This window comes from Oncorhynchus mykiss, chromosome 18, assembly GCF_057628025.1.
Source record: "Oncorhynchus mykiss isolate SJ-2025 chromosome 18, ASM5762802v1, whole genome shotgun sequence".
NCBI classification, from domain to species: Eukaryota; Metazoa; Chordata; class Actinopteri; order Salmoniformes; family Salmonidae; genus Oncorhynchus; species Oncorhynchus mykiss.
This window is the reverse complement of record NC_143039.1, coordinates 5,661,326-5,688,305: the sequence shown is the minus strand read 5'-3', so window position 1 is coordinate 5,688,305 and position 26,980 is coordinate 5,661,326. Positions and strand designations below refer to the sequence as shown.

The 26,980-nt window shown below is 45.8% G+C and overlaps 1 protein-coding gene across 1 annotated transcript in view; it reads left to right on the top strand.

Moving 5' to 3' along the window:
• Window positions 1-259: 259 nt before the first annotated feature.
• The window catches only part of LOC110495335 (protein S), a 59,793-nt gene continuing 33,072 nt past the window's right edge, over window positions 260-26,980 (top strand). The window contains exons 1-3 of the mRNA XM_090206698.1: window positions 260-653; window positions 5,820-5,977; window positions 16,319-16,343. Of these exons, the coding sequence (XP_090062824.1) occupies window positions 572-653; window positions 5,820-5,977; window positions 16,319-16,343 (265 nt within the window). The 5' untranslated portion in view covers window positions 260-571. The remainder of the gene's footprint in view (window positions 654-5,819; window positions 5,978-16,318; window positions 16,344-26,980) is intronic.

The window sequence follows — 26,980 nt, the reverse complement described above, 5'->3', positions numbered from 1 at the left end:
CCGTTTCACATCCGTTACACCAGCACCACCGCTAACTAGCTAGCCGTTTCACATCGGTTACACACTCATATTACTATCGTAGCTCTTAAAGACAAACAGTTGTGTTCTGTGAGTTTTTCTGGGTATCTGTACTTGACTTGACTATTTACATTTTTGACTACATTTACTTTTACTGAATTACATTCCTAAAGAAAATAATGTCTTTCTTTTTTTAAACTGCATACATTTTTCCTGACATGCACAAGTACTGGTTTCATTTTGAATGTTTAACAGGACAGGAAAATGGTCCAATTTATGCACTTATCAAGAGAACATGGACTCAAACGGATCTGTACAGACCCAGTGCACTACTTTTGTGAATATATATATTTGTGTTTTATTTTGAAGGCTTAACGCCGATTCCACTTTTGTTGCTCATGTTAATGTTGTTCACGACACACACGTCTCCCTCCTCTCCTCTCTCCGCTCCCGGTCCAGTCCCAGCTCCCTCTCCACTGAACAGGCGAAAACATTTTCGGGAAGATTCAAGTTTTTGTCGCGGACCTGAGCTGTTCCGAGGACCGGTTTTATTATGTGGAGAAATACACCTAGTTTATTAGGAGAATCGGTGGCTTGTTTCATCTTTCTGGTGGCGCTTTGCGATGCTCATCGATGTAAGTGAAACTTTATTTGACTTTATGTTGGATAACGGAAAAATGGACTTATGTGGAAAGTAAAAGTACAACTTTGGTGGTTGTTTTACGCTTTTACACAAGATCAGGGGGTGTATGTTTGGTGTTTTTCTTTTCCCAACGAATTAACGGTAACTTCCATACTAAAATACAATTTATATCCGTCAAAGCCAAAGAATTAATGGTAACTTGTTACTAAAAGACTACTTTAATGCATCGAAGCCAACGCTACTTTCCACAGCATGTTATAAAGTCTGAAACATGTTTTGAGCTGCGTATGTCGACAAAGAGGCAACAGGTGATCGGATGTTTTTACACTGTTCCTGCGGTCCTGGAAGATGAGTGACACCTCCTAGATGATTTATGTTTTTTTTTTTTTTAAACAAAATTGCTTTAAATAATTTAAATAAGACCACGTGTTGAGGGGGGGGGGGGGGTAATACCCTGCTAGAACAAGAACAAAGACCTGTTGAAATGGGACTGTTTACTAATCCGTTTAATCTACAGTTTGATCCAAATGATTCATCCATCAAAACATGTGTCAAATATCAATATAGATTCCTATGTGGTCACATACACCATTCACACAAACCCCATTACTACCCCCCCCCCCCCCCCCCCCCCCCCGCTGTCATCACATTGTAAAAACGGTGTAATAAAACACGTGTTGTGTGAGTGGAACGGACGTCATCAGGACTTCGTAACTTCTTGCGTTGTGTTTTTTTAAAAAGAAAGGACAGGTCCCAGCCATCGATCACACAGTTGATTTGGTGTTTCACACAGTTGATTTGGTGTATTCTGACTATAGACAGAAGGAAACACATTTAGATGTGCAGGAATCAACCAGTATGTTGACGGCCGAACATTCGTGATTCCTCCGCTTGCATGTCAATATCAGTATTAAGCAGGGAGCTAATGTGACCATTGTAATTAGAGCATGCTAGCTAACTCACTCTTACAGCAATAACATTGAATAAAAAGTACATCCCAGGAAGCCCCCTCAATATCTAACAGGTACTATACATGTACTGTATACATCTGGACATGTACCTAGTGAACTCCTACACATTGTACATCTGAAAATAGAATACAGTGTTTCAGAACGTGACCTAATGCTGGTGTAACCCATGTGAAACGGCTAGCTAGTTAGCGGTGGTGCGCGCTAATAGCATTTCAATCGGTGACGTCACTCGCTCTGAGACCTTGAAGTAGTTGTTCCCCTTGCTCTGTAGCGATGGGGTGACGATGCTTCGAGGGTGGCTGTTGTCGATGTGTTCCTGGTACGAGCCCAGGTAGGGGCGAGGAGAGGGACGGAAGCTATACTGTTACACTTGAAGTGTTAATATCAGACTGGGAGGAGTTTACGTTTTGTGATCTCCCCCTATCTGCAAGTGTCGCCGATATCATGACACCTAATTGATATGTAAATTCAACCAACCTGACACGCCTGCTCCCGCTCTCCGTCTCTGGTGCTCGAGGGCGCCAGGCTGCCCATCGTTACGGACACCTGCCACCATCATTACACGCATCAGCGCTCATTGGACTCACCTGGACTCCTTCATTTTGTTGATTGCCCCTTCTATATCTGTCTGTTCCTCAGTTTGTTCCTCGTGTCAGCATTATCGTCGTTGTGTTTATATCCCTTGTCCAGAAGCGGTCCTTGTTTGTTTCCTGTCCGTTGTTTATTAACTGTTAACTCTCCTTGTTTATTAACTGTTAACTCCCCTTGTTTATTAACTGTTAACTCCCCTTGTTTATTAACTGTTAACTCCCCTTGTTTATTAACTGTTAACTCCCCTTGTTTATTAACTGTTAACTCCCCTTGTTTATTAACTGTTAACTCCCCTTGTTTATTAACTGTTAACTCCCCTTGTTTATTAACTGTTAACTCCCCTTGTTTATTAACTGTTAACTCCCCTTGTTTATTAACTGTTAACTCCCCTTGTTTATTAACTGTTAACTCTCCTTGTTTATTAACTGTTAACTCCCCTTGTTTATTAACTGTTAACTCCCCTTGTTTATTAACTGTTAACTCCCCTTGTTTATTAACTGTTAACTCCCCTTGTTTATTAACTGGTTTATTAACTGGTTTATTAACTGGTTTATTAACTGGTTTATTAACTGGTTTATTAACTGTTAACTCTCCTTGTTTATTAACTGTTAACTCCCCTTGTTTATGTTTATTAACTGTTAACTCCCCTTGTTTATTAACTGTTAACTCCCCTTGTTTATTAACTGTTAACTCTCCTTGTTTATTAACTGTTAACTCCCCTTGTTTATGTTTATTAACTGTTAACTCCCCTTGTTTATTAACTGTTAACTCCCCTTGTTTATTAACTGTTAACTCTCCTTGTTTATGTTTATTAACTGTTAACTCCCCTTGTTTATTAACTGTTAACTCCCCTTGTTTATTAACTGTTAACTCTCCTTGTTTATGTTTATTAACTGTTAACTCCCCTTGTTTATTAACTGTTAACTCCCCTTGTTTATTAACTGTTAACTCCCCTTGTTTATTAACTGTTAACTCCCCTTGTTTATTAACTGTTAACTCCCCTTGTTTATTAACTGTTAACTCCCCTTGTTTATTAACTGTTAACTCCCCTTGTTTATTAACTGTTAACTCTCCTTGTTTATTAACTGTTAACTCCCCTTGTTTATGTTTATTAACTGTTAACTCCCCTTGTTTATTAACTGTTAACTCCCCTTGTTTATTAACTGTTAACTCTCCTTGTTTATGTTTATTAACTGTTAACTCTCCTTGTTTATTAACTGTTAACTCCCCTTGTTTATGTTTATTAACTGTTAACTCCCCTTGTTTATTAACTGTTAACTCCCCTTGTTTATTAACTGTTAACTCCCCTTGTTTATTAACTGTTAACTCCCCTTGTTTATGTTTATTAACTGTTAACTCCCCTTGTTTATAAACTGTTAACTCCCCTTGTTTATTAACTGTTAACTCCCCTTGTTTATTAACTGTTAACTCCCCTTGTTTATTAACTGTTAACTCTCCTTGTTTATTAACTGTTAACTCCCCTTGTTTATTAACTGTTAACTCCCCTTGTTTATTAACTGTTAACTCCCCTTGTTTATTAACTGTTAACTCCCCTTGTTTATTAACTGTTAACTCCCCTTGTTTATGTTTATTAACTGTTAACTCCCCTTGTTTATTAACTGTTAACTCCCCTTGTTTATGTTTATTAACTGTTAACTCCCCTTGTTTATGTTTATTAACTGTTAACTCTCCTTGTTTATTAACTGTTAACTCCCCTTGTTTATTAACTGTTAACTCCCCTTGTTTATTAACTGTTAACTCCCCTTGTTTATTAACTGTTAACTCCCCTTGTTTATTAACTGTTAACTCCCCTTGTTTATTAACTGTTAACTCCCCTTGTTTATTAACTGTTAACTCTCCTTGTTTATTAACTGTTAACTCCCCTTGTTTATTAACTGTTAACTCCCCTTGTTTATTAACTGTTAACTCCCCTTGTTTATTAACTGTTAACTCCCCTTGTTTATTAACTGTTAACTCCCCTTGTTTATTAACTGTTAACTCCCCTTGTTTATTAACTGTTAACTCCCCTTGTTTATTAACTGTTAACTCCCCTTGTTTATTAACTGTTAACTCCCCTTGTTTATTAACTGTTAACTCCCCTTGTTTATTAACTGTTAACTCCCCTTGTTTATTAACTGTTAACTCCCCTTGTTTATTAACTGTTAACTCTCCTTGTTTATTAACTGTTAACTCTCCTTGTTTATTAACTGTTAACTCCCCTTGTTTATTAACTGTTAACTCCCCTTGTTTATTAACTGTTAACTCCCCTTGTTTATTAACTGTTAACTCTCCTTGTTTATTAACTGTTAACTCCCCTTGTTTATTAACTGTTAACTCCCCTTGTTTATTAACTGTTAACTCCCCTTGTTTATTAACTGTTAACTCCCCTTGTTTATGTTTATTAACTGTTAACTCCCCTTGTTTATGTTTATTAACTGTTAACTCTCCTTGTTTATGTTTATTAACTGTTAACTCCCCTTGTTTATGTTTATTAACTGTTAACTCCCCTTGTTTATTAACTGTTAACTCCCCTTGTTTATTAACTGTTAACTCTCCTTGTTTATTAACTGTTAACTCCCCTTGTTTATGTTTATTAACTGTTAACTCTCCTTGTTTATAAACTGTTAACTCCCCTTGTTTATGTTTATTAACTGTTAACTCCCCTTGTTTATTAACTGTTAACTCCCCTTGTTTATTAACTGTTAACTCCCCTTGTTTATTAACTGTTAACTCTCCTTGTTTATTAACTGTTAACTCTCCTTGTTTATGTTTATTAACTGTTAACTCCCCTTGTTTATGTTTATTAACTGTTAACTCCCCTTGTTTATTAACTGTTAACTCCCCTTGTTTATTAACTGTTAACTCTCCTTGTTTATTAACTGTTAACTCCCCTTGTTTATGTTTATTAACTGTTAACTCCCCTTGTTTATAAACTGTTAACTCCCCTTGTTTATTAACTGTTAACTCCCCTTGTTTATTAACTGTTAACTCCCCTTGTTTATTAACTGTTAACTCTCCTTGTTTATTAACTGTTAACTCCCCTTGTTTATTAACTGTTAACTCCCCTTGTTTATTAACTGTTAACTCCCCTTGTTTATTAACTGTTAACTCCCCTTGTTTATTAACTGTTAACTCCCCTTGTTTATGTTTATTAACTGTTAACTCCCCTTGTTTATTAACTGTTAACTCCCCTTGTTTATTAACTGTTAACTCCCCTTGTTTATTAACTGTTAACTCCCCTTGTTTATTAACTGTTAACTCCCCTTGTTTATTAACTGTTAACTCTCCTTGTTTATTAACTGTTAACTCCCCTTGTTTATTAACTGTTAACTCCCCTTGTTTATGTTTATTAACTGTTAACTCCCCTTGTTTATGTTTATTAACTGTTAACTCCCCTTGTTTATTAACTGTTAACTCCCCTTGTTTATTAACTGTTAACTTTCCTTGTTTATTAACTGTTAACTCCCTGTACTTGTATCCTTGTCTCTCAGCGTCCGTCCTTACACAACCAATAGAAACGCATAAAACATTGAATACATATTTCTGGAGTTGCAAGTGAAAATATAACCAACCCAGTTACACGTGTGTGTCTCCAGTCCTAACTCAGAACAGGGCCTCCCAGTTTCTGTCTCGGCACCGCAGGGCCAACTCCATGTTTGAGGAGAGTAAGAAAGGTAACCTGGAGAGAGAATGTATCGAGGAGCTGTGCAACAAGGAGGAGGCAAGGGAGATCTTTGAGAACTACCCGGAGACGGTGAGTGGCTCCTGAGGGCCCCTGGCACACTACTTACAAGATGGTCATGTCAGGAGGGACCTGGGGAGAGAGAGAGGATAGTCACTAGATAGTCATGTCAGGAGGGACCGAGGGAGAGGGAGAGGGTAGTCACTAGATGGTCATGTCAGGAGAGACCGAGGGAGAGGGTAGTCACTAGATGGTCATGTCAGGAGGGACCTGGGGAGAGGGAGAGGGTAGTCACTAGATGGTCATGTCAGGAGAGACCTGGGGAGAGAGAGAGGATAGTCACTAGATGGTCATGTCAGGAGGGACCTGGGGAGAGGGAGAGGGTAGTCACTAGATGGTCATGTCAGGAGAGACTGAGGGAGAGGGTAGTCACTAGATGGTCATGTCAGGAGGGGCCTGGGGAGAGGGTAGTCACTAGATGGTCATGTCAGGAGGGGCCTGGGGAGAGGGTAGTCACTAGATGGTCATGTCAGAAGGGGCCTGGGGAGAGTGTGTGCGTGTGTATGTAGCAGACTCAGGTCATTGAACTGTTCCCCCCATCATGTGTTTGTTTACGCCGTGAGGTTTCCCGCGTTGACTAGTATTTAACGTAGCTGAGTGGGATGGAGCGGGGCGTTGACTAGTGTTGACGTAGCTGAGTGGGATGGAGCGGGACGTTGACTAGTGTTGACGTAGCTGAGTGGGATGGAGCGGGACGTTGACTAGTGTTGACGTAGCTGAGTGGGATGGAGCGGGACGTTGACTAGTGTTGACGTAGCTGAGTGGGATGGAGCGGGACGTCGACTAGTGTTGACGTAGCTGAGTGGGATGGAGCGGGACGTCGACTAGTGTTGACGTAGCTGAGTGGGATGGAGCGGGACGTTGACTAGTGTTGACGTAGCTGAGTGGGATGGAGCGGGACGTTGACTAGTGTTGACGTAGCTGAGTGGGATGGAGCGGGACGTTGACTAGTGTTGACGTAGCTGAGTGGGATGGAGCGGGACGTTGACTAGTGTTGACGTAGCTGAGTGGGATGGAGCGGGACGTTGACTAGTGTTGACGTAGCTGAGTGGGATGGAGCGGGACGTTGACTAGTGTTGACGTAGCTGAGTGGGATGGACTAGTGTTGACGTAGCTGAGTGGGATGGAGCGGGACGTTGACTAGTGTTGACGTAGCTGAGTGGGATGGAGCGGGACGTTGACTAGTGTTGACGTAGCTGAGTGGGATGGAGCGGGACGTTGACTAGTGTTGACGTAGCTGAGTGGGATGGAGCGGGACGTTGACTAGTGTTGACGTAGCTGAGTGGGATGGAGTAGTGTTGACGTAGCTGAGTGGGATGGAGCGGGACGTCGACTAGTGTTGACGTAGCTGAGTGGGATGGAGCGGGACGTTGACTAGTGTTGACGTAGCTGAGTGGGATGGAGCGGGACGTTGACTAGTGTTGACGTAGCTGAGTGGGATGGAGCGGGACGTTGACTAGTGTTGACGTAGCTGAGTGGGATGGAGCGGGACGTTGACTAGTGTTGACGTAGCTGAGTGGGATGGAGCGGGACGTTGACTAGTGTTGACGTAGCTGAGTGGGATGGAGTAGTGTTGACGTAGCTGAGTGGGATGGAGCGGGACGTCGACTAGTGTTGACGTAGCTGAGTGGGATGGAGCGGGACGTTGACTAGTGTTGACGTAGCTGAGTGGGATGGAGCGGGACGTTGACTAGTGTTGACGTAGCTGAGTGGGATGGAGCGGGACGTTGACTAGTGTTGACGTAGCTGAGTGGGATGGAGCGGGACGTTGACTAGTGTTGATGTAGCTGAGTGGGATGGACTAGTGTTGACGTAGCTGAGTGGGATGGAGCGGGATGTTGACTAGTGTTGACGTAGCTGAGTGGGATGGAGCGGGACGTTGACTAGTGTTGACGTAGCTGAGTGGGATGGAGCGGGACGTTGACTAGTGTTGACGTAGCTGAGTGGGATGGAGCGGGACGTTGACTAGTGTTGACGTAGCTGAGTGGGATGGAGCGGGACGTTGACTAGTGTTGATGTAGCTGAGTGGGATGGAGTAGTGTTGACGTAGCTGAGTGGGATGGAGCGGGATGTTGACTAGTGTTGACGTAGCTGAGTGGGATGGAGCGGGACGTTGACTAGTGTTGACGTAGCTGAGTGGGATGGAGCGGGACGTTGACTAGTGTTGACGTAGCTGAGTGGGATGGAGCGGGACGTTGACTAGTGTTGACGTAGCTGAGTGGGATGGAGCGGGACGTTGACTAGTGTTGACGTAGCTGAGTGGGATGGAGCGGGACATCGACTAGTGTTGACGTAGCTGAGTGGGATGGAGTAGTGTTGACGTAGCTGAGTGGGATGGAGCGGGACATCGACTAGTGTTGACGTAGCTGAGTGGGATGGAGTAGTGTTGACGTAGCTGAGTGGGATGGAGCGGGATGTTGACTAGTGTTGACGTAGCTGAGTGGGATGGAGCGGGACGTTGACTAGTGTTGACGTAGCTGAGTGGGATGGAGCGGGATGTTGACTAGTGTTGACGTAGCTGAGTGGGATGGAGTAGTGTTGACGTAGCTGAGTGGGATGGAGCGGGATGTTGACTAGTGTTGACGTAGCTGAGTGGGATGGAGCGGGACGTTGACTAGTGTTGACGTAGCTGAGTGGGATGGAGCGGGACGTTGACTAGTGTTGACGTAGCTGAGTGGGATGGAGCGGGACGTTGACTAGTGTTGACGTAGCTGAGTGGGATGGAGCGGGACGTTGACTAGTGTTGACGTAGCTGAGTGGGATGGAGCGGGACATCGACTAGTGTTGACGTAGCTGAGTGGGATGGAGTAGTGTTGACGTAGCTGAGTGGGATGGAGCGGGACGTTGACTAGTGTTGACGTAGCTGAGTGGGATGGAGCGGGACGTTGACTAGTGTTGATGTAGCTGAGTGGGATGGACTAGTGTTGACGTAGCTGAGTGGGATGGAGCGGGACGTTGACTAGTGTTGACGTAGCTGAGTGGGATGGAGCGGGACGTTGACTAGTGTTGACGTAGCTGAGTGGGATGGACTAGTGTTGACGTAGCTGAGTGGGATGGAGCGGGATGTTGGCTAGTGTTGATGTAGCTGAGTGGGATGGAGCGGGACGTTGACTAGTGTTGATGTAGCTGAGTGGGATGGAGCGGCACGTTGACTAGTGTTGACGTAGCTGAGTGGGATGGAGCGGGACGTTGACTAGTGTTAACGTAGCTGAGTGGGATGGAGCGGGACATCGACTAGTGTTGACGTAGCTGAGTGGGATGGAGCGGGACGTTGACTAGTGTTGATGTAGCTGAGTGGGATGGAGCGGGATGTTGACTAGTGTTGACGTAGCTGAGTGGGATGGACTAGTGTTGACGTAGCTGTGTGGGATGGAGCGGGATGTTGACTAGTGTTGACGTAGCTGAGTGGGATGGACTAGTGTTGATGTAGCTGAGTGGGATGGAGCGGGACGTTGACTAGTGTTGACGTCGCTAACTGGGATAGAGCGGGACGTTGACTAGTGTTGACGTAGCTGAGTGGGATGGAGCGGGACGTTGACTAGTGTTGACGTAGCTGAGTGGGATGGAGCGGGACGTTGACTAGTATTTAACGTAGCTGAGTGGGATGGAGCGGGACGTTGACTAGTGTTGACGTAGCTGAGTGGGATGGAGCGGGACGTTGACTAGTGTTGACGTAGCTGAGTGGGATGGAGCGGGACATCGACTAGTGTTGACGTAGCTGAGTGGGATGGAGCGGGACGTTGACTAGTGTTGACGTAGCTGAGTGGGATGGAGCGGGACGTTGACTAGTGTTGACGTAGCTGAGTGGGATGGAGCGGGACATCGACTAGTGTTGACGTAGCTGAGTGGGATGGAGCGGGACGTTGACTAGTGTTGACGTAGCTGAGTGGGATGGAGCGGGACGTTGACTAGTGTTGACGTAGCTGAGTGGGATGGAGCGGGACATCGACTAGTGTTGACGTAGCTGAGTGGGATGGAGCGGGACATTGACTAGTGTTGACGTAGCTGAGTGGGATGGAGCGGGACGTTGACTAGTGTTGACGTAGCTGAGTGGGATGGAGCGGGACGTTGACTAGTGTTGACGTAGCTGAGTGGGATGGAGCGGGACGTTGACTAGTGTTGACGTAGCTGAGTGGGATGGAGCGGGACGTTGACTAGTATTTAACGTAGCTGAGTGGGATGGAGCGGGACGTTGACTAGTGTTGACGTAGCTGAGTGGGATGGAGCGGGACGTTGACTAGTGTTGACGTAGCTGAGTGGGATGGAGCGGGGCGTTGAGTAGTGTTGACGTAGCTGAGTGGGATGGAGCGGGACGTTGACTAGTGTTGACGTAGCTGAGTGGGATGGAGCGGGACGTTGACTAGTGTTGACGTAGCTGAGTGGGATGGAGCGGGACGTTGACTAGTGTTGACGTAGCTGAGTGGGATGGAGCGGGACGTCGACTAGTGTTGACATAGCTGAGTGGGATGGAGCGGGACGTTGACTAGTGTTGACGTAGCTGAGTGAGATGGAGCGGGACGTTGACTAGTGTTGACGTAGCTGAGTGGGATGGAGCGGGACGTTGACTAGTGTTGACGTAGCTGAGTGGGATGGAGCGGGACGTTGACTAGTGTTGACGTAGCTGAGTGGGATGGAGCGGGACGTTGACTAGTGTTGACGTAGCTGAGTGGGATGGACTAGTGTTGACGTAGCTGAGTGGGATGGAGCGGGACGTTGACTAGTGTTGACGTAGCTGAGTGGGATGGAGCGGGACGTTGACTAGTGTTGACGTAGCTGAGTGGGATGGACTAGTGTTGATGTAGCTGAGTGGGATGGAGCGGGACGTTGACTAGTGTTGACGTAGCTGAGTGGGATGGAGCGGGACGTTGACTAGTGTTGACGTAGCTGAGTGGGATGGAGCGGGACGTTGACTAGTGTTGACGTAGCTGAGTGGGATGGAGCGGGATGTTGACTAGTGTTGATGTAGCTGAGTGGGATGGACTAGTGTTGACGTAGCTGAGTGGGATGGAGCGGGACGTTGACTAGTGTTGACGTAGCTGAGTGGGATGGAGCGGGACGTTGACTAGTGTTGACGTAGCTGAGTGGGATGGAGCGGGACGTCGACTAGTGTTGACGTAGCTGAGTGGGATGGAGCGGGACGTCGACTAGTGTTGACGTAGCTGAGTGGGATGGAGCGGGACGTTGACTAGTGTTGACGTAGCTGAGTGGGATGGAGCGGGACGTTGACTAGTGTTGACGTAGCTGAGTGGGATGGAGTAGTGTTGACGTAGCTGAGTGGGATGGAGCGGGACGTCGACTAGTGTTGACGTAGCTGAGTGGGATGGAGCGGGACGTTGACTAGTGTTGACGTAGCTGAGTGGGATGGAGCGGGACGTTGACTAGTGTTGACGTAGCTGAGTGGGATGGAGCGGGACGTTGACTAGTGTTGACGTAGCTGAGTGGGATGGAGCGGGACGTTGACTAGTGTTGATGTAGCTGAGTGGGATGGACTAGTGTTGACGTAGCTGAGTGGGATGGAGCGGGATGTTGACTAGTGTTGACGTAGCTGAGTGGGATGGAGCGGGACGTTGACTAGTGTTGACGTAGCTGAGTGGGATGGAGCGGGACGTTGACTAGTGTTGACGTAGCTGAGTGGGATGGAGCGGGACGTTGACTAGTGTTGACGTAGCTGAGTGGGATGGAGCGGGACGTTGACTAGTGTTGATGTAGCTGAGTGGGATGGAGTAGTGTTGACGTAGCTGAGTGGGATGGAGCGGGATGTTGACTAGTGTTGACGTAGCTGAGTGGGATGGAGCGGGACGTTGACTAGTGTTGACGTAGCTGAGTGGGATGGAGCGGGACGTTGACTAGTGTTGACGTAGCTGAGTGGGATGGAGCGGGACGTTGACTAGTGTTGACGTAGCTGAGTGGGATGGAGCGGGACGTTGACTAGTGTTGACGTAGCTGAGTGGGATGGAGCGGGACGTTGACTAGTGTTGACGTAGCTGAGTGGGATGGAGCGGGACGTTGACTAGTGTTGACGTAGCTGAGTGGGATGGACTAGTGTTGACGTAGCTGAGTGGGATGGAGCGGGACGTTGACTAGTGTTGACGTAGCTGAGTGGGATGGAGCGGGACGTTGACTAGTGTTGACGTAGCTGAGTGGGATGGACTAGTGTTGATGTAGCTGAGTGGGATGGAGCGGGACGTTGACTAGTGTTGACGTAGCTGAGTGGGATGGAGCGGGACGTTGACTAGTGTTGACGTAGCTGAGTGGGATGGAGCGGGACGTTGACTAGTGTTGACGTAGCTGAGTGGGATGGAGCGGGACGTTGACTAGTGTTGATGTAGCTGAGTGGGATGGACTAGTGTTGACGTAGCTGAGTGGGATGGAGCGGGACGTTGACTAGTGTTGACGTAGCTGAGTGGGATGGAGCGGGACGTTGACTAGTGTTGACGTAGCTGAGTGGGATGGAGCGGGACGTCGACTAGTGTTGACGTAGCTGAGTGGGATGGAGCGGGACGTTGACTAGTGTTGACGTAGCTGAGTGGGATGGAGCGGGACGTTGACTAGTGTTGACGTAGCTGAGTGGGATGGAGCGGGACGTTGACTAGTGTTGACGTAGCTGAGTGGGATGGAGTAGTGTTGACGTAGCTGAGTGGGATGGAGCGGGACGTCGACTAGTGTTGACGTAGCTGAGTGGGATGGAGCGGGACGTTGACTAGTGTTGACGTAGCTGAGTGGGATGGAGCGGGACGTTGACTAGTGTTGACGTAGCTGAGTGGGATGGAGCGGGACGTTGACTAGTGTTGACGTAGCTGAGTGGGATGGAGCGGGACGTTGACTAGTGTTGATGTAGCTGAGTGGGATGGACTAGTGTTGACGTAGCTGAGTGGGATGGAGCGGGATGTTGACTAGTGTTGACGTAGCTGAGTGGGATGGAGCGGGACGTTGACTAGTGTTGACGTAGCTGAGTGGGATGGAGCGGGACGTTGACTAGTGTTGACGTAGCTGAGTGGGATGGAGCGGGACGTTGACTAGTGTTGACGTAGCTGAGTGGGATGGAGCGGGACGTTGACTAGTGTTGATGTAGCTGAGTGGGATGGAGTAGTGTTGACGTAGCTGAGTGGGATGGAGCGGGATGTTGACTAGTGTTGACGTAGCTGAGTGGGATGGAGCGGGACGTTGACTAGTGTTGACGTAGCTGAGTGGGATGGAGCGGGACGTTGACTAGTGTTGACGTAGCTGAGTGGGATGGAGCGGGACGTTGACTAGTGTTGACGTAGCTGAGTGGGATGGAGCGGGACGTTGACTAGTGTTGACGTAGCTGAGTGGGATGGAGCGGGACATCGACTAGTGTTGACGTAGCTGAGTGGGATGGAGTAGTGTTGACGTAGCTGAGTGGGATGGAGCGGGACATCGACTAGTGTTGACGTAGCTGAGTGGGATGGAGTAGTGTTGACGTAGCTGAGTGGGATGGAGCGGGATGTTGACTAGTGTTGACGTAGCTGAGTGGGATGGAGCGGGACGTTGACTAGTGTTGACGTAGCTGAGTGGGATGGAGCGGGATGTTGACTAGTGTTGACGTAGCTGAGTGGGATGGAGTAGTGTTGACGTAGCTGAGTGGGATGGAGCGGGATGTTGACTAGTGTTGACGTAGCTGAGTGGGATGGAGCGGGACGTTGACTAGTGTTGACGTAGCTGAGTGGGATGGAGCGGGACGTTGACTAGTGTTGACGTAGCTGAGTGGGATGGAGCGGGACGTTGACTAGTGTTGACGTAGCTGAGTGGGATGGAGCGGGACGTTGACTAGTGTTGACGTAGCTGAGTGGGATGGAGCGGGACATCGACTAGTGTTGACGTAGCTGAGTGGGATGGAGTAGTGTTGACGTAGCTGAGTGGGATGGAGCGGGACGTTGACTAGTGTTGACGTAGCTGAGTGGGATGGAGCGGGACGTTGACTAGTGTTGATGTAGCTGAGTGGGATGGACTAGTGTTGACGTAGCTGAGTGGGATGGAGCGGGACGTTGACTAGTGTTGACGTAGCTGAGTGGGATGGAGCGGGACGTTGACTAGTGTTGACGTAGCTGAGTGGGATGGACTAGTGTTGACGTAGCTGAGTGGGATGGAGCGGGATGTTGGCTAGTGTTGATGTAGCTGAGTGGGATGGAGCGGGACGTTGACTAGTGTTGATGTAGCTGAGTGGGATGGAGCGGCACGTTGACTAGTGTTGACGTAGCTGAGTGGGATGGAGCGGGACGTTGACTAGTGTTAACGTAGCTGAGTGGGATGGAGCGGGACATCAACTAGTGTTGACGTAGCTGAGTGGGATGGAGCGGGACGTTGACTAGTGTTGATGTAGCTGAGTGGGATGGAGCGGGATGTTGACTAGTGTTGACGTAGCTGAGTGGGATGGACTAGTGTTGACGTAGCTGTGTGGGATGGAGCGGGATGTTGACTAGTGTTGACGTAGCTGAGTGGGATGGACTAGTGTTGATGTAGCTGAGTGGGATGGAGCGGGACGTTGACTAGTGTTGACGTCGCTAACTGGGATAGAGCGGGACGTTGACTAGTGTTGACGTAGCTGAGTGGGATGGAGCGGGACGTTGACTAGTGTTGACGTAGCTGAGTGGGATGGAGCGGGACGTTGACTAGTATTTAACGTAGCTGAGTGGGATGGAGCGGGACGTTGACTAGTGTTGACGTAGCTGAGTGGGATGGAGCGGGACGTTGACTAGTGTTGACGTAGCTGAGTGGGATGGAGCGGGACATCGACTAGTGTTGACGTAGCTGAGTGGGATGGAGCGGGACGTTGACTAGTGTTGACGTAGCTGAGTGGGATGGAGCGGGACGTTGACTAGTGTTGACGTAGCTGAGTGGGATGGAGCGGGACATCGACTAGTGTTGACGTAGCTGAGTGGGATGGAGCGGGACGTTGACTAGTGTTGACGTAGCTGAGTGGGATGGAGCGGGACGTTGACTAGTGTTGACGTAGCTGAGTGGGATGGAGCGGGACATCGACTAGTGTTGACGTAGCTGAGTGGGATGGAGCGGGACATTGACTAGTGTTGACGTAGCTGAGTGGGATGGAGCGGGGCGTTGACTAGTGTTGACGTAGCTGAGTGGGATGGAGCGGGACGTTGACTAGTGTTGACGTAGCTGAGTGGGATGGAGCGGGACGTTGACTAGTGTTGACGTAGCTGAGTGGGATGGAGCGGGACGTTGACTAGTATTTAACGTAGCTGAGTGGGATGGAGCGGGACGTTGACTAGTGTTGACGTAGCTGAGTGGGATGGAGCGGGACGTTGACTAGTGTTGACGTAGCTGAGTGGGATGGAGCGGGGCGTTGAGTAGTGTTGACGTAGTTGAGTGGGATGGAGCGGGACGTTGACTAGTGTTGACGTAGCTGAGTGGGATGGAGCGGGACGTTGACTAGTGTTGACGTAGCTGAGTGGGATGGAGCGGGACGTTGACTAGTGTTGACGTAGCTGAGTGGGATGGAGCGGGACGTCGACTAGTGTTGACATAGCTGAGTGGGATGGAGCGGGACGTTGACTAGTGTTGACGTAGCTGAGTGAGATGGAGCGGGACGTTGACTAGTGTTGACGTAGCTGAGTGGGATGGAGCGGGACGTTGACTAGTGTTGACGTAGCTGAGTGGGATGGAGCGGGACGTTGACTAGTGTTGACGTAGCTGAGTGGGATGGAGCGGGACGTTGACTAGTGTTGACGTAGCTGAGTGGGATGGACTAGTGTTGACGTAGCTGAGTGGGATGGAGCGGGACGATGACTAGTGTTGACGTAGCTGAGTGGGATGGAGCGGGACGTTGACTAGTGTTGACGTAGCTGAGTGGGATGGACTAGTGTTGATGTAGCTGAGTGGGATGGAGCGGGACGTTGACTAGTGTTGACGTAGCTGAGTGGGATGGAGCGGGACGTTGACTAGTGTTGACGTAGCTGAGTGGGATGGAGCGGGACGTTGACTAGTGTTGACGTAGCTGAGTGGGATGGAGCGGGACGTTGACTAGTGTTGATGTAGCTGAGTGGGATGGACTAGTGTTGACGTAGCTGAGTGGGATGGAGCGGGACGTTGACTAGTGTTGACGTAGCTGAGTGGGATGGAGCGGGACGTTGACTAGTGTTGACGTAGCTGAGTGGGATGGAGCGGGACGTCGACTAGTGTTGACGTAGCTGAGTGGGATGGAGCGGGACGTTGACTAGTGTTGACGTAGCTGAGTGGGATGGAGCGGGACGTCGACTAGTGTTGACGTAGCTGAGTGGGATGGAGCGGGACGTTGACCTCAAGCTGTTGACTGGTTTAAGAACCCAGACAGACACGAGGCGTCTGCTAATAATGTCTCCTCTCTTTTTACAGGAACACTTCTATCCTCAATATGTCTGTAAGTTTCAACCCTTCTGCACTCTGTTGAAGTCCTGTTTTCAGCCCGTCCCTTTCAGCCAGTCCCTTTCAGCCAGTCCCTTTCAGCCAGTCCCTTTCAGCCATGTCCCTTTCAACCATGTCCCTTTCAACCAGTCCCTTTCAGCCAGTCCCTTTCAGCCAGTCTCTTTCAGCCAGTCCCTTTCAGCCAGTCCCTTTCAGCCATGTCCCTTTCAACCATGTCCCTTTCAACCAGTCCCTTTCAGCCAGTCCCTTTCAGCCAGTCCCTTTCAGCCAGTCCCTTCAAACCCAGACCACAATGTTGAAGTCCTGTTTTCAGACATGTTTCCATTAACAACATCTAGCGATATAGAATCTAGCTGACCCTCAGCCACCCGTTCCTCAATGAGTTATCATGTGACTGATGTCAGCTTATATAACCCCACTGTGTCGTTGTCTGTCTGATGATATGTCTGATGCCAGCTAATATAACCCCACTGTGTTGTTGTCTGTCTGATGTCAGCTAATATAACCCCACTGTGTTTGTTGTCTGATGATATGACTGATGTCAGCTAATATAACCCCACTGTGTTGTTGTCTGTCTGATGCCAGCTAATATAACCCCACTGTGTTGTCTGTCTGATGATATGACTGATGTCAGCTAATATAACCCCACTGTGTTGTTGTCTGTCTGATGTCAGCTTATATAACCCCACTGTGTTGTTGTCTGTCTGACTGATGTCAGCTAATATAACCCCACTGTGTTGTTGTCTGATGATATGACTGATGCCAGCTAATATAACCCCACTGTGTTGTTGTCTGATGATATGACTGATGCCAGCTAATATAACCCCACTGTGTTGTTGTCTGTCTGTCTGATGTCAGCTAATATAACCCCACCGTGTTGTCTGTCTGATGATATGACTGATGTCAGCTAATATAACCCCACTGTGTTGTTGTCTGATGATATGACTGATGTCAGCTAATATAACCCCACTGTGTTGTTGTCTGATGATATGACTGATGTCAGCTAATATAACCCCACTGTGTTGTTGTCTGATGATATGACTGATGCCAGCTAATATAACCCCACTGTGTTGTTGTCTGTCTGTCTGATGATATGACTGATGTCAGCTAATATAACCCCACTGTGTTGTTGTCTGATGATATGACTGATGTCAGCTAATATAACCCCACTGTGTTGTTGTCTGACTGATGTCAGCTAATATAACCCCACTGTGTTGTTGTCTGTCTGATGTCAGCTAATATAACCCCACTGTGTTGTTGTCTGATGATATGACTGATGTCAGCTAATATAACCCCACTGTGTTGTTGTCTGATGATATGACTGATGTCAGCTAATATAACCCCACTGTGTTGTTGTCTGTCTGATGCCAGCTAATATAACCCCACTGTGTTGTTGTCTGATGATATGACTGATGTCAGCTAATATAACCCCACTGTGTTGTTGTCTGTCTGACTGATGTCAGCTAATATAACCCCACTGTGTTGTTGTCTGATGATATGACTGATGCCAGCTAATATAACCCCACTGTGTTGTTGTCTGTCTGTCTGATGTCAGCTAATATAACCCCACCGTGTTGTCTGTCTGATGATATGACTGATGTCAGCTTATATAACCCCACTGTGTCGTTGTCTGTCTGATGATATGTCTGATGCCAGCTAATATAACCCCACTGTGTTGTTGTCTGTCTGATGTCAGCTAATATAACCCCACTGTGTTTGTTGTCTGATGATATGACTGATGTCAGCTAATATAACCCCACTGTGTTGTTGTCTGTCTGATGCCAGCTAATATAACCCCACTGTGTTGTCTGTCTGATGATATGACTGATGTCAGCTAATATAACCCCACTGTGTTGTTGTCTGTCTGATGTCAGCTTATATAACCCCACTGTGTTGTTGTCTGTCTGACTGATGTCAGCTAATATAACCCCACTGTGTTGTTGTCTGATGATATGACTGATGCCAGCTAATATAACCCCACTGTGTTGTTGTCTGATGATATGACTGATGCCAGCTAATATAACCCCACTGTGTTGTTGTCTGTCTGTCTGATGTCAGCTAATATAACCCCACCGTGTTGTCTGTCTGATGATATGACTGATGTCAGCTAATATAACCCCACTGTGTTGTTGTCTGATGATATGCCTGCTGTCAGCTAATATAACCCCACTGTGTTGTTGTCTGATGATATGACTGATGTCAGCTAATATAACCCCACTGTGTTGTTGTCTGACTGATGTCAGCTAATTTAACCCCACTGTGTTGTTGTCTGTCTGATGTCAGCTAATATAACCCCACTGTGTTGTTGTCTGATGATATGACTGATGTCAGCTAATATAACCCCACTGTGTTGTTGTCTGATGATATGACTGATGTCAGCTAATATAACCCCACTGTGTTGTTGTCTGTCTGATGCCAGCTAATATAACCCCACTGTGTTGTTGTCTGATGATATGACTGATGTCAGCTAATATAACCCCACTGTGTTGTTGTCTGTCTGACTGATGTCAGCTAATATAACCCCACTGTGTTGTTGTCTGATGATATGACTGATGCCAGCTAATATAACCCCACTGTGTTGTTGTCTGATGATATGACTGATGTCAGCTAATATAACCCCACTGAGTTGTTGTCTGATGATATGACTGATGCCAGCTAATATAACCCCACTGTGTTGTTGTCTGTCTGTCTGATGATATGACTGATGTCAGCTAATATAACCCCACTGTGTTGTTGTCTGACTGATGTCAGCTAATATAACCCCACTGTGTTGTTGTCTGTCTGTCTGATGTCAGCTAATATAACCCCACTGTGTTGTTGTCTGTCTGTCTGATGATATGACTGATGCCAGCTAATATAACCCCACTGTGTTGTTGTCTGATGATATGACTGATGCCAGCTAATATAACCCCACTGTGTTGTCTGTCTGATGATATGTCTGATGTCAGCTAATATAACCCCACTGTGTTGTTGTCTGATGATATGACTGATGTCAGCTAATATAACCCCACTGTGTTGTTGTCTGATGATATGACTGATGTCAGCTAATATAACCCCACTGTGTTGTTGTCTGATGATATGACTGATGCCAGCTAATATAACCCCACTGTGTTGTTGTCTGTCTGTCTGATGATATGACTGATGTCAGCTAATATAACCCCACTGTGTTGTTGTCTGATGATATGACTGATGTCAGCTAATATAACCCCACTGTGTTGTTGTCTGACTGATGTCAGCTAATATAACCCCACTGTGTTGTTGTCTGTCTGATGTCAGCTAATATAACCCCACTGTGTTGTTGTCTGATGATATGACTGATGTCAGCTAATATAACCCCACTGTGTTGTTGTCTGATGATATGACTGATGTCAGCTAATATAACCCCACTGTGTTGTTGTCTGTCTGATGCCAGCTAATATAACCCCACTGTGTTGTTGTCTGATGATATGACTGATGTCAGCTAATATAACCCCACTGTGTTGTTGTCTGTCTGACTGATGTCAGCTAATATAACCCCACTGTGTTGTTGTCTGATGATATGACTGATGCCAGCTAATATAACCCCACTGTGTTGTTGTCTGTCTGTCTGATGTCAGCTAATATAACCCCACCGTGTTGTCTGTCTGATGATATGACTGATGTCAGCTTATATAACCCCACTGTGTCGTTGTCTGTCTGATGATATGTCTGATGCCAGCTAATATAACCCCACTGTGTTGTTGTCTGTCTGATGTCAGCTAATATAACCCCACTGTGTTTGTTGTCTGATGATATGACTGATGTCAGCTAATATAACCCCACTGTGTTGTTGTCTGTCTGATGCCAGCTAATATAACCCCACTGTGTTGTCTGTCTGATGATATGACTGATGTCAGCTAATATAACCCCACTGTGTTGTTGTCTGTCTGATGTCAGCTTATATAACCCCACTGTGTTGTTGTCTGTCTGACTGATGTCAGCTAATATAACCCCACTGTGTTGTTGTCTGATGATATGACTGATGCCAGCTAATATAACCCCACTGTGTTGTTGTCTGATGATATGACTGATGCCAGCTAATATAACCCCACTGTGTTGTTGTCTGTCTGTCTGATGTCAGCTAATATAACCCCACCGTGTTGTCTGTCTGATGATATGACTGATGTCAGCTAATATAACCCCACTGTGTTGTTGTCTGATGATATGCCTGATGTCAGCTAATATAACCCCACTGTGTTGTTGTCTGATGATATGACTGATGTCAGCTAATATAACCCCACTGTGTTGTTGTCTGACTGATGTCAGCTAATTTAACCCCACTGTGTTGTTGTCTGTCTGATGTCAGCTAATATAACCCCACTGTGTTGTTGTCTGATGATATGACTGATGTCAGCTAATATAACCCCACTGTGTTGTTGTCTGATGATATGACTGATGTCAGCTAATATAACCCCACTGTGTTGTTGTCTGTCTGATGCCAGCTAATATAACCCCACTGTGTTGTTGTCTGATGATATGACTGATGTCAGCTAATATAACCCCACTGTGTTGTTGTCTGTCTGACTGATGTCAGCTAATATAACCCCACTGTGTTGTTGTCTGATGATATGACTGATGCCAGCTAATATAACCCCACTGTGTTGTTGTCTGATGATATGACTGATGTCAGCTAATATAACCCCACTGTGTTGTTGTCTGATGATATGACTGATGCCAGCTAATATAACCCCACTGTGTTGTTGTCTGTCTGTCTGATGATATGACTGATGTCAGCTAATATAACCCCACTGTGTTGTTGTCTGACTGATGTCAGCTAATATAACCCCACTGTGTTGTTGTCTGTCTGTCTGATGTCAGCTAATATAACCCCACTGTGTTGTTGTCTGTCTGTCTGATGATATGACTGATGCCAGCTAATATAACCCCACTGTGTTGTTGTCTGATGATATGACTGATGCCAGCTAATATAACCCCACTGTGTTGTCTGTCTGATGATATGTCTGATGTCAGCTAATATAACCCCACTGTGTTGTTGTCTGTCTGATGTCAGCTAATATAACCCCACTGTGTTGTTGTCTGTCTGATGATATGTCTGATGTCAGCTAATATAACCCCACTGTGTTGTCTGTCTGATGATATGACTGATGTCAGCTAATATAACCCCACTGTGTTGTTGTCTGATGATATGACTGATGTCAGCTAATATAACCCCACTGTGTTGTTGTCTGATGATATGACTGATGCCAGCTAATATAACCCCACTGTGTTGTTGTCTGTCTGTCTGATGTCAGCTAATATAACCCCACTGTGTTGTCTGTCTGATGATATGACTGATGCCAGCTAATATAACCCCACTGTGTTGTTGTCTGTCTGATGATATGACTGATGTCAGCTTATATAACCCCACTGTGTCGTTGTCTGTCTGATGATATGTCTGATGCCAGCTAATATAACCCCACTGTGTTGTTGTCTGTCTGATGTCAGCTAATATAACCCCACTGTGTTTGTTGTCTGATGATATGACTGATGTCAGCTAATATAACCCCACTGTGTTGTTGTCTGTCTGATGCCAGCTAATATAACCCCACTGTGTTGTCTGTCTGATGATATGACTGATGTCAGCTAATATAACCCCACTGTGTTGTCTGTCTGATGATATGTCTGATGTCAGCTAATATAACCCCACTGTGTTGTTGTCTGTCTGATGTCAGCTAATATAACCCCACTGTGTTGTTGTCTGTCTGATGATATGTCTGATGTCAGCTAATATAACCCCACAATGTTGTCTGTCTGATGATATGACTGATGTCAGCTAATATAACCCCACTGTGTTGTTGTCTGATGATATGACTGATGTCAGCTAATATAACCCCACTGTGTTGTTGTCTGATGATATGACTGATGCCAGCTAATATAACCCCACTGTGTTGTTGTCTGTCTGTCTGATGTCAGCTAATATAACCCCACTGTGTTGTCTGTCTGATGATATGACTGATGCCAGCTAATATAACCCCACTGTGTTGTTGTCTGTCTGATGATATGACTGATGTCAGCTTATATAACCCCACTGTGTCGTTGTCTGTCTGATGATATGTCTGATGCCAGCTAATATAACCCCACTGTGTTGTTGTCTGTCTGATGTCAGCTAATATAACCCCACTGTGTTTGTTGTCTGATGATATGACTGATGTCAGCTAATATAACCCCACTGTGTTGTTGTCTGTCTGATGCCAGCTAATATAACCCCACTGTGTTGTCTGTCTGATGATATGACTGATGTCAGCTAATATAACCCCACTGTGTTGTTGTCTGTCTGACTGAAGTCAGCTAATATAACCCCACTGTGTTGTTGTCTGATGATATGACTGATGCCAGCTAATATAACCCCACTGTGTTGTTGTCTGATGATATGACTGATGCCAGCTAATATAACCCCACTGTGTTGTTGTCTGTCTATCTGATGTCAGCTAATATAACCCCACCGTGTTGTCTGTCTGATGATATGACTGATGTCAGCTAATATAACCCCACTGTGTTGTTGTCTGACGATATGACTGATGTCAGCTAATATAACCCCACTGTGTTGTTGTCTGATGATATGACTGATGTCAGCTAATATAACCCCACTGTGTTGTTGTCTGATGATATGACTGATGCCAGCTAATATAACCCCACTGTGTTGTTGTCTGTCTGTCTGATGATATGACTGATGTCAGCTAATATAACCCCACTGTGTTGTTGTCTGATGATATGACTGATGTCAGCTAATATAACCCCACTGTGTTGTTGTCTGACTGATGTCAGCTAATATAACCCCACTGTGTTGTTGTCTGTCTGATGTCAGCTAATATAACCCCACTGTGTTGTTGTCTGATGATATGACTGATGTCAGCTAATATAACCCCACTGTGTTGTTGTCTGATGATATGACTGATGTCAGCTAATATAACCCCACTGTGTTGTTGTCTGTCTGATGCCAGCTAATATAACCCCACTGTGTTGTTGTCTGATGATATGACTGATGTCAGCTAATATAACCCCACTGTGTTGTTGTCTGTCTGACTGATGTCAGCTAATATAACCCCACTGTGTTGTTGTCTGATGATATGACTGATGGCAGCTAATATAACCCCACTGTGTTGTTGTCTGATGATATGACTGATGTCAGCTAATATAACCCCACTGTGTTGTTGTCTGATGATATGACTGATGCCAGCTAATATAACCCCACTGTGTTGTTGTCTGTCTGTCTGATGATATGACTGATGTCAGCTAATATAACCCCACTGTGTTGTTGTCTGTCTGTCTGATGATATGACTGATGTCAGCTAATATAACCCCACTGTGTTGTTGTCTGACTGATGTCAGCTAATATAACCCCACTGTGTTGTTGTCTGTCTGTCTGATGATATGACTGATGCCAGCTAATATAACCCCACTGTGTTGTTGTCTGATGATATGACTGATGCCAGCTAATATAACCCCACTGTGTTGTCTGTCTGATGATATGTCTGATGTCAGCTAATATAACCCCACTGTGTTGTTGTCTGTCTGATGTCAGCTAATATAACCCCACTGTGTTGTTGTCTGTCTGATGATATGACTGATGTCAGCTAATATAACCCCACTGTTGTTGTTGTCTGATGATATGACTGATGCCAGCTAATATAACCCCACTGTGTTGTCTGTCTGATGATATGTCTGATGTCAGCTAATATAACCCCACTGTGTTGTTGTCTGTCTGATGTCAGCTAATATAACCCCACTGTGTTGTTGTCTGTCTGATGATATGACTGATGTCAGCTAATATAACCCCACTGTTGTTGTTGTCTGATGATATGACTGATGTCAGCTAATATAACCCCACTGTGTTGTTGTCTGTCTGTCTGATGATATGACTGATGCCAGCTAATATAACCCCACTGTGTTGTTGTCTGATGATATGACTGATGTCAGCTAATATAACCCCACTGTGTTGTTGTCTGATGATATGTCTGATGTCAGCTAATATAACCCCACTGTGTTGTCTGTCTGATGATATGACTGATGTCAGCTAATATAACCCCACTGTGTTGTCTGTCTGATGATATGACTGATGTCAGCTAATATAACCCCACTGTGTTGTTGTCTGATGATATGACTGATATCAGCTAATATAACCCCACTGTGTTGTTGTCTGTCTGATGATATGACTGATAACAGCTAATATAACCCCACTGTGTTGTCTGTCTGATGATATGACTGATGTCAGCTAATATAACCCCACTGTGTTGTTGTCTGTCTGATGCCAGCTAATATAACCCCACTGTGTTGTTGTCTGTCTGTCTGATGCCAGCTAATATAACCCCACTGTGTTGTTGTCTGTCTGATGCCAGCTAATATAACCCCACTGTGTTGTCTGTCTGATGATATGACTGATGTCAGCTAATATAACCCCACTGTGTTGTTGTCTGTCTGATGCCAGCTAATATAACCCCACTGTGTTGTTGTCTGTCTGTCTGATGCCAGCTAATATAACCCCACTGTGTTGTCTGTCTGATGTCAGCTAATATAACCCCACTGTGTTGTCTGTCTGTCTGATGCCAGCTAATATAACCCCACTGTGTTGTTGTCTGTCTGTCTGATGATATGACTGATGTCAGCTAATATAACCCCACTGTGTTGTTGTCTGATGATATGACTGATGTCAGCTAATATAACCCCACTGTGTTGTTGTCTGTCTGTCTGATGTCAGCTAATATAACCCCACTGTGTTGTCTGTCTGATGATATGACTGATGCCAGCTAATATAACCCCACTGTGTTGTTGTCTGTCTGATGATATGACTGATGTCAGCTTATATAACCCCACTGTGTCGTTGTCTGTCTGATGATATGTCTGATGCCAGCTAATATAACCCCACTGTGTTGTTGTCTGTCTGATGTCAGCTAATATAACCCCACTGTGTTGTTGTCTGTCTGATGATATGTCTGATGTCAGCTAATATAACCCCACTGTGTTGTCTGTCTGATGATATGACTGATGTCAGCTAATATAACCCCACTGTGTTGTTGTCTGATGATATGACTGATGTCAGCTAATATAACCCCACTGTGTTGTTGTCTGATGATATGACTGATGCCAGCTTATATAACCCCACTGTGTCGTTGTCTGTCTGATGATATGTCTGATGCCAGCTAATATAACCCCACTGTGTTGTTGTCTGTCTGATGTCAGCTAATATAACCCCACTGTGTTTGTTGTCTGATGATATGACTGATGTCAGCTAATATAACCCCACTGTGTTGTTGTCTGTCTGATGCCAGCTAATATAACCCCACTGTGTTGTTGTCTGATGATATGACTGATGTCAGCTAATATAACCCCACTGTGTTGTTGTCTGTCTGATGTCAGCTTATATAACCCCACTGTGTTGTTGTCTGTCTGACTGAAGTCAGCTAATATAACCCCACTGTGTTGTTGTCTGATGATATGACTGATGCCAGCTAATATAACCCCACTGTGTTGTTGTCTGATGATATGACTGATGCCAGCTAATATAACCCCACTGTGTTGTTGTCTGTCTGTCTGATGTCAGCTAATATAACCCCACCGTGTTGTCTGTCTGATGATATGACTGATGTCAGCTAATATAACCCCACTGTGTTGTTGTCTGATGATATGACTGATGTCAGCTAATATAACCCCACTGTGTTGTTGTCTGATGATATGACTGATGTCAGCTAATATAACCCCACTGTGTTGTTGTCTGATGATATGACTGATGCCAGCTAATATAACCCCACTGTGTTGTTGTCTGTCTGTCTGATGATATGACTGATGTCAGCTAATATAACCCCACTGTGTTGTTGTCTGATGATATGACTGATGTCAGCTAATATAACCCCACTGTGTTGTTGTCTGACTGATGTCAGCTAATATAACCCCACTGTGTTGTTGTCTGTCTGATGTCAGCTAATATAACCCCACTGTGTTGTTGTCTGATGATATGACTGATGTCAGCTAATATAACCCCACTGTGTTGTTGTCTGATGATATGACTGATGTCAGCTAATATAACCCCACTGTGTTGTTGTCTGTCTGATGCCAGCTAATATAACCCCACTGTGTTGTTGTCTGATGATATGACTGATGTCAGCTAATATAACCCCACTGTGTTGTTGTCTGTCTGACTGATGTCAGCTAATATAACCCCACTGTGTTGTTGTCTGATGATATGACTGATGTCAGCTAATATAACCCCACTGTGTTGTTGTCTGATGATATGACTGATGCCAGCTAATATAACCCCACTGTGTTGTTGTCTGTCTGTCTGATGATATGACTGATGTCAGCTAATATAACCCCACTGTGTTGTTGTCTGATGATATGACTGATGTCAGCTAATATAACCCCACTGTGTTGTTGTCTGACTGATGTCAGCTAATATAACCCCACTGTGTTGTTGTCTGTCTGATGTCAGCTAATATAACCCCACTGTGTTGTTGTCTGATGATATGACTGATGTCAGCTAATATAACCCCACTGTGTTGTTGTCTGATGATATGACTGATGTCAGCTAATATAACCCCACTGTGTTGTTGTCTGTCTGATGCCAGCTAATATAACCCCACTGTGTTGTTGTCTGATGATATGACTGATGTCAGCTAATAT